The sequence below is a fragment of the Neofelis nebulosa genome, chromosome 6 (genome assembly GCF_028018385.1).
Source record: "Neofelis nebulosa isolate mNeoNeb1 chromosome 6, mNeoNeb1.pri, whole genome shotgun sequence".
Taxonomy (NCBI): domain Eukaryota; kingdom Metazoa; phylum Chordata; class Mammalia; order Carnivora; family Felidae; genus Neofelis; species Neofelis nebulosa.
In genome coordinates, this window is record NC_080787.1 from 7,881,618 (window position 1) to 7,895,959 (window position 14,342).

The 14,342-nt window shown below is 51.1% G+C and overlaps 1 protein-coding gene and 2 long non-coding RNA genes across 16 annotated transcripts in view; 2 read left to right on the forward strand and 1 right to left on the reverse strand.

Annotated features, from left to right (window-relative positions):
* Positions 1–14,342, reverse strand: part of CARMIL1 (capping protein regulator and myosin 1 linker 1) — a 314,075-nt gene that overhangs the window by 193,801 nt on the left and 105,932 nt on the right. For all 13 annotated transcript variants that reach the window (XM_058732802.1, XM_058732804.1, XM_058732800.1 and 10 more), the window contains 2 exons: positions 5,810–5,860; positions 392–451 (listed from right to left, as the gene is read on the reverse strand). In XM_058732802.1, the coding sequence (XP_058588785.1) occupies positions 392–451; positions 5,810–5,860 (111 nt within the window). The remainder of the gene's footprint in view (positions 1–391; positions 452–5,809; positions 5,861–14,342) is intronic.
* Positions 4,407–14,342, forward strand: part of LOC131513668 (uncharacterized) — a 35,393-nt gene continuing 25,457 nt past the window's right edge. Inside the window, exon 1 of one of the 2 annotated variants that reach the window (XR_009262703.1) lies at positions 4,407–4,700. This is a non-coding gene — a long non-coding RNA (uncharacterized LOC131513668). Of the gene's footprint in view, positions 4,701–6,905; positions 7,747–14,342 lie in introns of those variants that run through there. The other variant, XR_009262702.1, reaches the window with a different exon arrangement.
* On the forward strand, positions 7,870–9,254 carry LOC131513669 (uncharacterized). Its single transcript, XR_009262704.1, has 2 exons — positions 7,870–8,292; positions 8,802–9,254. It is a non-coding gene; the product is annotated as an uncharacterized LOC131513669 (long non-coding RNA).

Below are 14,342 nucleotides of genomic sequence, written 5' to 3' on the forward strand. Positions count from 1 at the left end.
AGAATTCCTATATCGCTATATTCCCAGAAAGACCTCAGACAGTGCCGTATAAGAGCTGTGGGATTTTAACACTAAACCGTGTCGTACAGAATCTCTAAGAACAGTACTCTGACGTTCCCACCGTCAGCTCACATAAAAGCTAATTAGTTCTTCTCAGACCGAGTTACGGAGAAAGTGTTTTCCTTACCAGAACAAAATCCCAGACCCTCCCCACACGGCCCCCTGTGCGATCAATCGTTCAGAAACTTCCATTTTCCCCCGTCTTGTTTTTCTACGTCATCTCAAGAGAATCTCAACACCGGAACCAAAACAGGGGGTTCCCGGTTTCGGGAACTCGAGACAGGTCACCGCCGTGCAGTCACGGCGACCAGGGAGCCGTTGTGGCACTCACCTGAGCGGGCCTGCTGCAGCTGACACCATGAATCTCCAAGTAGCTGAAGGTTAACTCGAGCTGCAATTGAAATAAAGACCCGTAATGAATGAGGGGTGCAAAACCTATAATTCAAGATACAAATGCTCCAATTAGAAAGCCCAAGAACAAAACAAGGCATTGGACGTCTTCTGAAGGCAGGCTGGTTTCAGATCTCCATTTATGAATTAAGACATGACCTTGGGGCACCTGGGTGGCTCAATGAGCGAAGCGTCCGACTCTTGGTTTCAGCTCAGGTCATGATCTCACGGCTCATGGGATCAAGCCCCACGTCGGGCTCTGTGCTGACAGCACAAAGCCTGCTTGGGATTCTTTTTCTCTCTTTCTATCCCCGCCTTCCCTCACTCATGGTCTCTCTCTCTCTCACTCTCTCAAAATAAATAAACTTAAAAAAAAACAAACAAAAAAAGATATGACCTTGATTTATCCTAATTCAGAATAAGTATTGGTCACTTTACTGAAAGGCTGAAAGGAAGGTCCAAGTCTGACTTTTTAAATTTCATCCAGGGACAAAGTCAAGGGGAAGTTCTCACACTTGCACTCCAGCATTTCTTCACTGAGAAATGAATGTATAAAGCGAGCCATCTAAACATACACTTTTCTCCTAGTTCAAAATTTTGCTTCAGAAAGTCCCATTGAGATAAAGACAATGTTGGTTTTCTTTTCCTTCTAAACCCTTTCCCCTCTGGGTTATACTCCCTCTACCGTCTCTCATAGAAATTCATATTTTGAACGGACTTAGAAAAACACAGTATGTAGGAATTTTAAACCATGGCTCAATGAAACACACAGAGTTGAGTCAAAATCTACATCTCTCTGTGCGCAGATAAACAATGATTTATTTCCTTCCCAAATAACAGGTGACCCTTTCTCTCTTCTCCTGTAATCAGCATTTCTTTTTTCTTCAATATATCTCCAGTCCCACATTTTTCCTATTTTTCCTGGACAACAGGAAAAATCTCTCCCCCCGTTTTGCAGCCTTCCATCTGACTACAGCAGTCGCAAGGCACCCGATGACAGGACTGCATTAGATCCGTTTGCTTGACCTCTTCCCCTTAAAACCAGAAATGCCAGGGGGGAAGCATCCACCCATAACCAAGCCCACAAGACCCTGAGTTCTGCCCCCTGGTGCCGTACTGTACCTTATTGCATCTGGCAGGATGAACCTGAGAACACAGAACCCCTGAATCTCCCGTTAAATCTCTTGATGTACGGTGTTGAGGACCAGAGGTAGAAAAGGTATTCTTTCATTATTCACTCAGTCAACCAACAGACGTGAATGGAAGACCTGCTATGTGCCAGGATTGGAACTGGAAAGAGGAACGAGACATTTCTCTTGTCCTCCAAGAGTCAAATGTGGCATTGGAGGCACATTTTAAACATTCTATTCAGAGGGCACCTGGGTGGCTCAGTCAGTTGAGCATCCAAGTCAATTTCGGCTCAGGTCATGATCTCGTGGTTCGTGAGATCGAGCCCTGAGTTGGGCTCTGTGCTGACAGCATGGAGCCTGCTTAAGATTCTCTCTCCCTCTCTCTCTCTGTTCCACGTGTGCACCTACATTTCCCCTCCCTAAAATACCTACATACACACATTCTATTCGAGTACAAGTCTTCTTACCTATAATTATCAGGATCGATACTTGGTTGGGTTTTGAAAAGTCATTTCAAGCAGGGAATGATTTTCTAAAAAGTACACACACCTACCTTCAGTTATTTCAAATTAAAACTTATAAACATCGTCTCATTTCCTAGCCTTCGATACAACGTTCAAGTTTCTTCTTGGGGTAAAGCCCACTGGCTGGTGCTATAATGGCATTTCCTCTGGGGGCCACACCCTTAAATTTAGGGTACCCAACGTCCACTTCAAGTCTCAGTCAGTTAAGCGTCCAACTTGGGCTCAGGTCATGACCTCACAATTCATGGGTTCGAGCCCCACGCCTGGCTCTGTGCTGACAGTGCAGAGCCCGCTTCAGATTCTTTCTCCCTCTCTCTGTGCCCTCCCCGACTCACACTTTCTCTCCCTTCCAAAATAAGAGAGTAAATACTTAAAAAAATAAAAAAATAAATTAAATTAAATTAAATTAAATTAAATTAAATTAAATTAAATTTTAAAATGGCGAGAGAACTTGAAGATGCTGGCAAAGCAATTTGAAGGCATAAATTTGCTGAATTGTTATCTGCTCCCCATCACCCCAGCCCTTAACCATTGTCTGGTCCTTACCAAGACCCTAATTTTTTTTTTTTTTTAATAATTCACCTTTATCAATACTCAGTATTTCACAGATGCTCTCTCCTTTTGCAGCCTTTTTCATTACTATGTGAAATATCTTTAATTAAATAAACTTACTATGGTAACCCTAAGCAAGAATAGGTTTGGAAGCAAACCACCTTGGCTCGGTGGGAGCCTGGCACCCTGGCATCTCCTGGCACCCTGGCGTCTCCTCCAGCTGGAGGGAGCAGGTGTGAACAGGTGCACTCTCTCACAAGCCAGCAGACATAAAGTGCAGCTGGCCTCGGTCGGCACCACTTGGGATGGCCCGGGCAGCTTTGATCAGCTCGGCCGAGTGAGGTCAATTGAGATGTTCCCGCCGCCCCCAAAGGACTGTCACCAGGAGAAGCTACATGTCAGGGAGCCAGGAAAGCATGGAGATAGTTCAGCGAAGCCCGGAGGAATGACTTCAAGGGTGTCAAGCAAAGAAGGGGCAAAACGGGGACTCCCGGCCAAAGAAAAAGGATTTGCAAGGGCACGAAGAGGGAGGACAAGGCGGAACCCACAAGGAGAGACTGTAGGGTCCCCAATCCGTATGTGAGCACAAGCTGCGTCCAGGATTCGGCAAGCGTCCCGCCAACGACACCTAACAGTGAGGACGCCGTGTCTAGGACGTACTGGGAGACGCAACAAGGCTCAGATCACTGTCTCCAAGCTCGTCCTCACAGCGTTAACAGTGCCTCACCTCGCCCACCGCACCCAGCCCACCCCGCACAGTGTGAGGAATGGCACCCAGCAGCGGGCGGGAGGAGGGCAGGACGTGTGTGAGAGAGAACCACACAGGTTAGCCCCTGGGTAGACAGGAGGAAGGAGTTGGCATGGCCTATCAGCAGCCTCCACCACTCACCTCCCCCAGCCCCAGAGTGAGTCCCCTCCCACAGCCAATAAGCAAACTTACAAGTGATCACGTGACCACGCGACTGTCCTGTAGGACCGCCCCCCACTCCATGGGCAGCAGCTCAAGCCACGCCCACACACCTTTCCCGCCTGTTGCCTTCTCCCATGCTCCCCAAAGCCCTCTCCTCAACAGCCTGGCTCCCCAAAGCCCTCCCCCAAATACCCCGGCTCCCCAAAGCCCTCCTCCCCACACCCTGCTCCCCAAAGCCCTACTCCAACTACCCCCACTCCCCAAAGCATAGCCCCTACGCCCCCGCTCCCCAAAGCACTCCACTCCACACCCCTGCTCCCCAAAGCCCTCCTCCAACCACCCCCACTCCCCAAAGCACCCCACTCCACACCCCTCTCCCCATAGCACTTCTCCTATCACCCCTGCTTCCCAAAACACTCCCCCCCAAACCCCTATACCCCAGAACAGCCCCCACAACCCTGCCCCCCAAAGCACTGTGCTCTTCCGTACTGCTAAGCACTGACCAGGAGACCCCTTCATCTGCCTGGTTCACGTGGGGCAATCCTTCAACCCAGCTTCTCTGAGGGTCTGTCCGTGATCTGACAATGACCCAACTCCCATCCCCGAAAGCAGAGCTGGGGCTATCTCGGGTGATAGCAAAGTTTTATTTCTTCATTGAGGTACCTGCTTTGTGATTCATTTCTATTTTGTCCACTTGACTGCATATGTGGTACATTTCACAGAAAGACAAAAGAAAACAAATGTCTGATCGGCCCCCAGAGAGAAGAGATCTATGTCATAACCAGTACCTATTATGCAGCACTGTTCTGAATGTAATTATTTCCCCAGAAAGTTAATGTCACTGACATAGGTTTTGCTTCTCAGCCCAGGCCACTTCCTGGGGCACCAGAAACCAGCCTTGTCTAAGGGGGAGTCCTCAACACACATCACTTTGGACGAAAAACTGCTTTTCTGTATTTGTGATGCGGACAATATCAGACATCAGAACCAACGTCCGGACCACCCCGGTCCGGCTCCCGACCTCGTGGAGCACGAGAGACATCACAGGACGAACCAGACCTTCACTCGGGGCAGAGCAAGGATGGGACAATGTGGGATAAACCGGCAAAAGAGAGGCAGGTGACCTCCCAGGAGGTAAGACACTTCTGCATCACGTTTTTACATCGGATGAACGTTTTATTCAGGGGCCTCCTACTCAACAGGCTACTTGACTATCTCTCAAGCTCATCAAATTTCCTTCTGCAATTAATTTTTCACCAGTGGGATAACGGCTCATTCGCTTCCTTATGGCCTGGCCTGCCTTCAGGTGTCTTAACATACGGGTAACAGTCCAACACTGTGCACATAACAATTGGTTTCATTTGTAACACATTATAAACATACAGACGCACTTCACGTTACCAAAAGGGGACCAGTGGTCTCATTCCTCAGGGAAACTGCGTGAAATTTAGCGTCTGTGTAATCAGAAAGGAAAAGGGCAGGGGCGCCTGGGTGGCTCAGCCGGTTAAGCGTCTGACTTCAGCTCAGGTCATGATCTCGCAGTTCACGAGCTCGAGCCCCATGTCGGGCTCTGTGCTGACAGCTGGGAGCCTGGAGCCTGCTTCGAATTCTGTGTCTCCCTCTCTCTTTGCTCCTCCCCCACTCATGTTCTGTCTCTTTCTCTCTCTCAAAAGTAAATAAAGGAAAAGGGCAGCAGGTACCCGAAGGCCTGCACTGGCACACAGCGGGATGGTGTCTTGGCAAAATGAAACGGATCCTTTACAGAACAAAGTGGTGTCGCATTGCTTTGCAGGGGGCACCGGAGTGCACGCAGAAGGGCAGAGGCAGTGACGCTTCTGGGAACGCACTAGTGACGACGGGTACTTCCCACACGTCAAAGCCTAGGAAAATCTGCCATCACAGGACCAAAGGAAGTGAGAGCCGGACTTGAGGACAGTGTAAACCAGGCCCCGGAAGAGAGAAAAACTGACCGGAAGCCACAAGCCTCAGGGCTGCGGAGCACAAAATGTGTTACCACTTTTCTCGGGATGCTTTCGCACAAAGAGGAGGGGAAACAATGGAGTAGAAACTGTCATCGCAACGCTCAGGTGCTTTCTGCGGAGAAGGAAAGGAAATACGGGTATGCTAAGAACACTCTGGACACTGCCTAAGTTGTGTCCACTGAAGAGGGAGTGTGTGTGTGTGTGTGTGTGTGTGTGTGTGTGTGTGTGTGTGTGTGTTGGAGGAGATGCATTGCCACTTACCTTGGTGGGGATTCGTGCCGTCACGAGGAAGGCTCGGCATGACGTAAGCACCTGCAGAATAGGAAGACAGCATCAGTATAAGCACCACCAAGTGGGACTGATGGGTTTGGGCTTTACCCACAGGACAGAATGGCACAGGAGCCTCGAGAGGCCACGGGGCTGGGTTCCTGGCCTGTAAGAAGAATCGGTGAATCAGGACAGCCTCCTGGCCACGTAGAACTCGTTTTCCTCAAGAGTCACCGCGTGAAGGTCCAAACTGAACAAATCACTTGTGAAATCTCAAGATGAGCAGTCCAATCAACAGCCCAAGGGACCAAGAGATTACTTCCGCTGAGTGAGCGCCGACAGGTCTCTGGGATGTTAACACACAGAGACCCTGCATACAGTCGTGAGCCCCGCCTCCCCCCCCCATATCAGCAGCAGACTGAATGAAGAAGCCTAGGGCTCTGTGACACCTTCCTCACCACCGCCACCCACATTTGCCCACTTGCACTCCCTGTTCACGAGCAGAGAACATTCACACAGTGCACAGACAGCGTATCAGGGGATGCTTCCAAGGTGTCCCCAGCTGTGTTTCTCAGCTGGGCCTCCCCCAGTCCTCGAGAGAACATTTATGGAGGTTTCGATTCCAATACTCCACTAAGAACATCTATGCAGTCCATAGGGCCCCACATGCTTCTAGGACCTCTCTTAGCCAGCAGGAGCCCTTGTGAATACAAAGAGGTTGGAAATGGTTTGAACTCATCCCCGGAGCAGGGATCCCAGTCCACAACCGCCAAGGTCGGAATATGGTGCCACTCTGCAGCTTGGAGGTCTGGGCAGGCCCCAGGGCCTTTGCACTGAAGAAAGGAGTCTCCAGTACTTAAGTTCTTTTTTTTTTTTAATTTTTTTTTTTATTTATTTTTGAGATAGAGACAAACAGAGCATGAACGGGGGAGGGGCAGAGATAGAGAGAGACACAGAATCGGAAGCAGGCTCCAGGCTCCGAGCCATCAGCCCAGAGCCCGACGCGGGGCTCGAACTCACGGACCGTGAGATCGTGACCCGAGCTGAAGTCGGACGCTGAACCGACTGAGCCACCCAGGCACCCCTCCAGTACTTAAGTTCTGATGGGAGGACTGGCTTCTTCATTTCTCAAAGAACTTCCTCATCGCTAAATTTATTATTTACAACACAGCCCACACATTTCTCTCTTCCAGGGGTTCTTGTAGGAGCAATCCCCGGTCTCTTCGAGAATCTTCGGCCCACAAAATTCTCTGCACAGGGACAGATCACAGAGCTCACGTGCCAGAAAGGACTCAGCATCACCTGGTCAATGACCTGAAACCCCGCTGCTTACCACCATCTCAGCTTCCAATCTGAGAGCAGGTTCCACAGAAACTCGTCTTTGCTGGGTTCACGCCAGAGCTGGAGACGGAAGCTGGGGCTCCGGACCCCCCATCTAGAATCTTTTCAGACGAGCAAGAAGCTCAATGGCACAAGCCCCAGACAGCAACATGCAGCCTTTTCAGTATTTCGATAAATGTATCAAGCTCTGTGAACGTTCCTTCCAACAGACGTTGGTCCCATGACACCCAGGATCACGTTAGAAGGACAGGAGCAACCACGGCCAATACTGCCAGGTACGCTGTTCTAACAGGCTTGTGCGCCCCATCTCCTTGAGTCCTCTCAGCACCCTAAGAGCTAGCCTGGACACCGTTATCACCCCCATTTTAAGAAGAGGAGACTAAGACGCACAGAGATGATGGAACTCACCCGGGTGACCCAGCAAGCGGGTGGCCGAGCTAAGACTCGAACCTAGCATGCTCTGGGTCCAGAGACCGGGCTGCTAATTCCTTACGCGGACTCTCGAAATTCCAGAACCCACTTCCAGGTGGTCCTCACCCATGCAAACACGGATGAGCCACAGAGCTTTAAAGTCGGAAGGAAGCAGAGAGGTAAGAGCGTCATCAACAGGATGAGGGATGTTGGAGGTGCTGAGGAAAGGAGCCAGTCCCTACTGGTCTGCCTGCCTGTCCGTGCGTCCGTCTTCTAGGTGCCTCCCTGATCCCTGATCTGTCGGCGTCCCTCCCGTCCCCTCACTCCTCGCTCAGCTGTGGCTGCCACTGTCCCCAGCACACTCCCCTCCCCCCTTTCTCACCCTCTCCTCCTCCTCCAGCACCCGCCCCTGCCTCAGCTCCGCCCTCACTTCCCAGGGCTTCCCAGATGCTAATCTGCTAATCTGTGAGCCTGCAATTTATTCAAGCCTACTGCCAAACAGCAGACGCCAACCACGGAAGGAACACCGCATTCTGGAAGGATAGTTCATCTGTAACACAGTCACAGAGAAACTTGCACAGAACACGAATAAAGGTGACAAGGCACCTTTGACATGGCGAAACAAGGAACGCATGGGTAATTACAAGGCCCCCTGTGGGGATCTAATTCAGAAGTCTCAGAGACTGGTCTCCCACAAGCATCCCAACCACTGATGTGAGCACGAGGTGCGGGCCGGCCTTCCGCCCTTCTGTAAGTGGTGTACTTTGGGGACTAAAGTCTCCCACAAGCAGCCAAGGCATCACATGACCTGCCTGCCCTCTCCTGACCAGCCCCTTCCTGATCAGTCAGCACAGGGCGCTTCTAGGGGCCACTGGGAGAGTATTAACCGGGTCACTACTTTGTAAGTTTATTTATTTTGAGAGAGAGAGAGAGAAAGCACGCATGGGGAAGGGGCAGAGAGAGAGGGTCCCAAGCAGGCTCCACGCTGTCAGTGCAGAGCCCAACATGGGGCTTGAACCCACAAACCATGAGATCATGACCTGAGCCGAAATCAAGAGTCGGATGCTCAACCGACAGAGCCACCCGGGTGCCCCGGGGTCAGTACATTTCTTTAAAAGAGAGGGAAAGAAACTCAGAATGTTCATGTGCATCCACCTTTTGAATGACGAGCAATCAATCTCTTGGCCACAGGTAGACATACGAGGTTTTCACGATCACTTCTGCCTCCCCTCAGGGAACAACCCCATTCGCGATCTGCGGTCCTATGTGCCAACTCGCCTTCTTGAAAAATAGTTTCTGAGTACGCGGCGTCCTCCGGAATTTGGACACAGCCCAAAAGAATTTGTTTGAAAAGGGACACATCCACGTGGGAGCCCAGGCTTTGAAGGAAGCAGCTTTGTGCCGGCTGGTCCCCATTTCTGGTGGTCACCTAGGGTCTCCGGAGGCATGAGGACCCGTCTTAGAAAGTTTGGGAAGGGAGGGGATGGAGTGGGTGAAATCCTCCAAAGCTGACCCAGCCTTTCCCGAGACTATGCCCACTTGTAAGCACAAGAGTGTAGCAGTCATTTGAAGCAAGAGTGAAAAACTACAAGCCGCTGCTCCTCCCAGAATCGTGTCTCTTGCTCTGTTGGTGCAAACTGGGCCAGTAAATGGGGCTAGGCTCATGCTGGAATCCCCAAAGAACTCAGTCTCCTAGCTTTCCTACTTGGCTCCAAGAGGGTCCTGGGGTGTACGGCCTTGGAGGTCTTACGGGCACACACACGGCTTCTAGCAGCTGAGGGGCGATCACACAGGAAAACCCCCCTTCGATTTATCCTATAATAAGCACCACCTCGGTGCTGAGGTCACAAGCATCTTGTTCGCAGGGTGACCAAAATCTTCCCATTTGCCCAAGACGTTTCTGGGCTTAAGCACGGACAATCCCAGGGTCCCAGAAACCCAGGACTCCTGCTCACCCTCCTTGCAGGGGTTTGGAATCAGGAAGGCGGATTTAAAGTCTGGCTACACCACTCACTAGCTGCCTAACCCTGACAGAGTCAGTCGACTGCCCGATGCCTCAGTTTCCCCCTCTGTAAAACAAGAAGAATATTCCTCTGCAGGACAAATACTGTTGTTTTAAAGTAAGATACAAGTGTAGATAAAGCCCGAGCCCAGCACCGAGGAGGTCTCGGTCAAATACCAGCTCTTCTATCGTTATAGCGGGTGGGAACACGTCTTCAATTTAGGTGCCCAAATTAGGACGAAGTAGCCACACTTACTGATTTTCAAATGATAGCTTCTGGCATCAGAAGGAGCCCACCAGGGTTCCGAGACGTCATCTAGGCTCAAATTTTCAGTTCAGTATATTTTCTTGCAAAAAAAAAAAAAAAAAAGCGAGGGGGTGGGGGGATCCGAAGAAGCATTTGTGCTTCACCGAGGAACCTCAGTCACTAAGGGCAAGCTATTACCCCTGCCCCCCTCCTCCGGGAGGCCCATTCTTCCACAGAGGTCTTAGCATGCAAACCGCATTTTCAACCTCCATAATGCATTTCCTCTCCCTTTCATTGAAATGCAGGCAGCAGCCTGGTTCCCTCTGAGGCTTCTGGGTTCAACTTTTAACTTCAACATTTCACTTGGAAACACTTCTAAAACTCCTCCCCACCGCGGAGACTCACAGCTTAGCAGAGAAGCCTGAATTTTCTTTTTTTTTTTTTTTTTTTAAATTTTTTTTCAACGTTTTTTATTTATTTTTGGGACAGAGAGAGACAGAGCATGAACGGGGGAGGGGCAGAGAGAGAGGGAGACACAGAATCGGAAACAGGCCCCAGGCTCCGAGCCATCAGCCCAGAGCCCGACGCGGGGCTCGAACTCACGGACCGCGAGATCGTGACCTGGCTGAAGTCGGACGCTTAACCGACTGCGCCACCCAGGCGCCCCGAGAAGCCTGAATTTTCTTATGGAAATGATATATAATGAGGTCGACTACAGAACCCTCTCACTGCTTGCAGTGCACGCTTATTAAAAACTGAAATAAATACTCGTTTCATCCTCTTTAATAACTCCATTTGCCTACAGCCTACCGCTGCACAGGCAATCCATAAACCATCCCTCCTCAATCCACTCTCTCGTGCAGGTTACCAAGAACGCCCCTCCTTTAAGATTGGGCTCCACACGGCAAACATTCAAAAACTGGTCTCGCACCCCCAGAGTACTCTCTAATTTGCAAGCAAATGAAACGATGAAGGCCATTTAATACATTTACCCTCTTCCAGAGGCTCCAAGTGAATCACAGACAAGACCTCATTCATCCAAGATACACACTTCAGGGAGAAAGAGGGGCAGGTGGCAAGGACCAGCATCACCACTGTGGAGGTGCTGAGAGTCTTGTGAAAGATCGCCCAGAAAGTTGAGCTAGAATAAAAAGTCTCTCCCGGCCCCGAGCCTCTTAACGTCCACGGTGCACAGCCATGGGGCCCGTCACCCTCCCCGGCCAAAGCAAGAGGACACTTCACCCAAAAGGAATACAAACAATACATCCTTTTCATGCAACTTCTGGCCCCAAATCCCTTATAAAACTGGATCGCCATACTTTCCAGTATCTGTCTCTCTCTGTCATTAATAGATGTTCCCTGACAAGGCAGTAGAGTCTAGTACGGGATCTGAAAACTACAGCCTGTGGGCCAAATCCAGCACCCTACCCATTTTTATGAATAAAGCTTTATTGGGACACAGCCACACCATTTGTTTAACGTATTGTCTCTGGCTGCTTTCACGCTACAAAGGCAGAGCTGAATAGAAGCAACAGAGATTTTTACAGCACACAACACCTAAAATACTTACTATCTGATCCTATACGGAAAACGTTTGCCAACCCCTGGCCTCGCGGTTTAACGGAGAAACTCTGGGGCCGGGTTGTGTGCATTTCAGTCCAAGCTTCACTGCTTACTATCTGTGTGACTTAGGCAAATGACTTAACCTTCTCCGTGGCTCAGTTTCCTCTTCTGTAAAATGGGGGCAGCGATCGTACCGCCACCCACGAAGCCGTGAGGGTTAAACGGGCTCATCATTTAGCGCTCAGAGGAGTACTGGCAGATGTAAGAGCTACGATAGCATGTTATTATTTGTACGTTGACGTTATGATGACACTACAAATGCCCGTGACAGTATTAAACTAGGACAGCTACCCACACTTAGCCTCGATTTAGCTCAACTAGCCGAGCGACCTAACAGAACGAGTCGCGATCTTCGCGGACGTAAACGTACCCGAACCGAGAACAAGGGCATTGGAACAGGTCCCCGTGTAACCTTCCTCTCTCGGGGTCCGTGACTGAGGCCCCTGCTCCGGGACCCCGCTCCTCTTGGGTCTGTGTAGACAACCGGGAATGCCAAGTCCCCACTAAATGTTTGCAAAGAGGAATGAGTTCCTTCTTGGGGCCCTACTCCCTGGAATGACAGATGTTCCGTCAACAGGGGAGCAAGGCTTTTGTTCTCTAACACCTGGGCAAACCCATTTCTTTGTCACCTGGTTATTTGTGCCATTGTGCAGAAATGGAGTGTTTTCACACAGCTCGTCAGACCATCGCTTCCCTCCCTCTGCCGCCCCACGACCGCAAGCTGTAGGGCATTATCAAAGCATGAAAGAAAACAGAGTTAATGCTTCCACACAGATGAACGTGTGGCTGCTTCAAAACATCAATTCTCCTTAATGTCACTCCCTATCACATCTTCTTCTCAAAGCGCCAGCTGACACAAATCTCTGGAATGGGCCACACTGATTCTATGAGGACACATTTTTCAAGGCGGAATGATCCCCTAGAAAAGGGGCCACCTCCTCGGCTATGAGTAAGAGTCTGATACCCCTCAGGGCGCTGGGGGGCTCGTGTCAGGCCCTGGGGTGTGGAGGGTTCCTGCCCCGACCTCTCGGCCCCCGGTGGGTGGTGAACTGGGGGCTCCCAGGTCTGCCTGTGGCATGTGCACTTAGGAAGGGATCAGCCACCGGTGTCCTTGCTATGTTCTAGATGAACTCACCAACGGTGAAGACACAGTCACGCGAGGAGCACAGAAAACACGCCAGGTGGAGGTAAAGGTCATACGAACCCAATGAATTCACAAAACTTCTCCTGCTTCCCCAGTACAGGCCCAGCCAGCCTCTCCTTGACCATGAGAGTCACTAGAACCCAAGTGTAGCTACAAGTCACAGAGCTACAAGAGTCCTGGGGAAGGATGCATCCAATTCCTTTATTTTACAGAAGGGGAAGCAGACCAGGAAGGGTTAAATGACTGAATGATCGATCAGCATCCAGGAGAGTTCCTCTGTGTTCCAAGCGACAGAACGTTAAGCACAAATATAGTTTTTAACGGAGAGCTCTCATAATCCTCCCCCCCCCAAAAAAAAAACCTCCCAAAAAATACAGTAAAGCAAGAAAACACTCAGAGCTCAAGAGGGACAGAAAGCAGACGGTCCGTCTGGCTGCCCTTACCGGGTGGATGGACTTTTCTTCCATGTGTGACCCCTCTCAAAATTCAAACCCCAGGGATGGGGACCTCCCAGGCATGGCATCCAACAGAGACCACAAAGAGTCGCTTGAAAGAAAAGACCAGTGACAAAGAGTGCCGGATCCAGAGGCAGTGAGCCCGGGTGTGAATTCCCGCTAGACCTCTTCCTACCAGCTGTGTGACCGTCGGCAGGTTACTTACCTCTCTCTGCCCCACCTCTGCGCACGCTTTCTCTCTCTCTCAAAATAAATAAACATTAACAAAAAATTAAGACCTAAGAGACAGGCGCAAAGTTGGTAGAGACGAAGCCAAGCCCAGCTGTCCTGCCAGGAAGAGCCAAGCCCAGATGGGCATCCCCTGGGCTCAGCTTCCTTCACAACACCTCACACTCCAGGAAGCAGAGCCAGGCCAGGGGAGAGCACCCCCAGGGTAACTGCAGCCTCCCAGGGAATTAGAAGAGAATTTGCATTCCTGCATCGAAACCTGATACAGAGGAGGAATGGACTTGGGACCCTGGCCACTGTGAATTCACTTGAACGCTCTCCCACTTACTAATTACCAGTCCCTCTGAACCTTATTCTTCTAACCTGGAAAATGGGTAGAGCACTGCTCCTGCAGGAGAGTCGTGAGGCCTCCAAAGTAGTTGTGAAACGCCAGCACTCTCTTAGATACGCTTAACCTCCTTCACACCTGAGGCCAACGCCTGGCCCAAACTCTCCACGCCCCCCTCCTGCACACCTGTCCTCAGGGGTCACTCACGGCACCCATTTGCGTCAGGGCACTGGGCTCCGGAGAGGCAGCGCCCACGTGGAGTCCGCACTCCAGGCGCCCAGAACAGCTCACGGAGAATAAGCGTTAGCGAGCCTCGCCGTCACGTGTCCTGAGTGACTCAGGTGGCCCTCTCGTTCCTTGACCTTCCGGTCTGCTCAGTCACTCCCAGGCCATGGTACCCATTGCCTAAAGCCGTGCCACCTCTGGATTTCTAATTCGGGCCGCCCTCTAGAACGACAACCTTCCAGCTTCTCCTCAAAGTGCGACCCGCGGGGCCCAGGGCCTGGCATCACACGGGAGCTTGTTCAAAGGCAGAGACTGAGGTCCCCGTCCCAGGCTCGCTGCATCGCATCTGCATTTACTAAGATTCCCCGGGTGACTTCTGGGCACATTACAGCTCGCCAAGCACCCGTATCTCTCCCCCCACCCAGCTACCCCACTGGGTTCCTAACCCCGGCCTGCGGGGCCCCTGAGCATCCCACAGCCTCTCTTCCCATCAGCCCCGGCCCCTTGACCCCACCGAAACCGC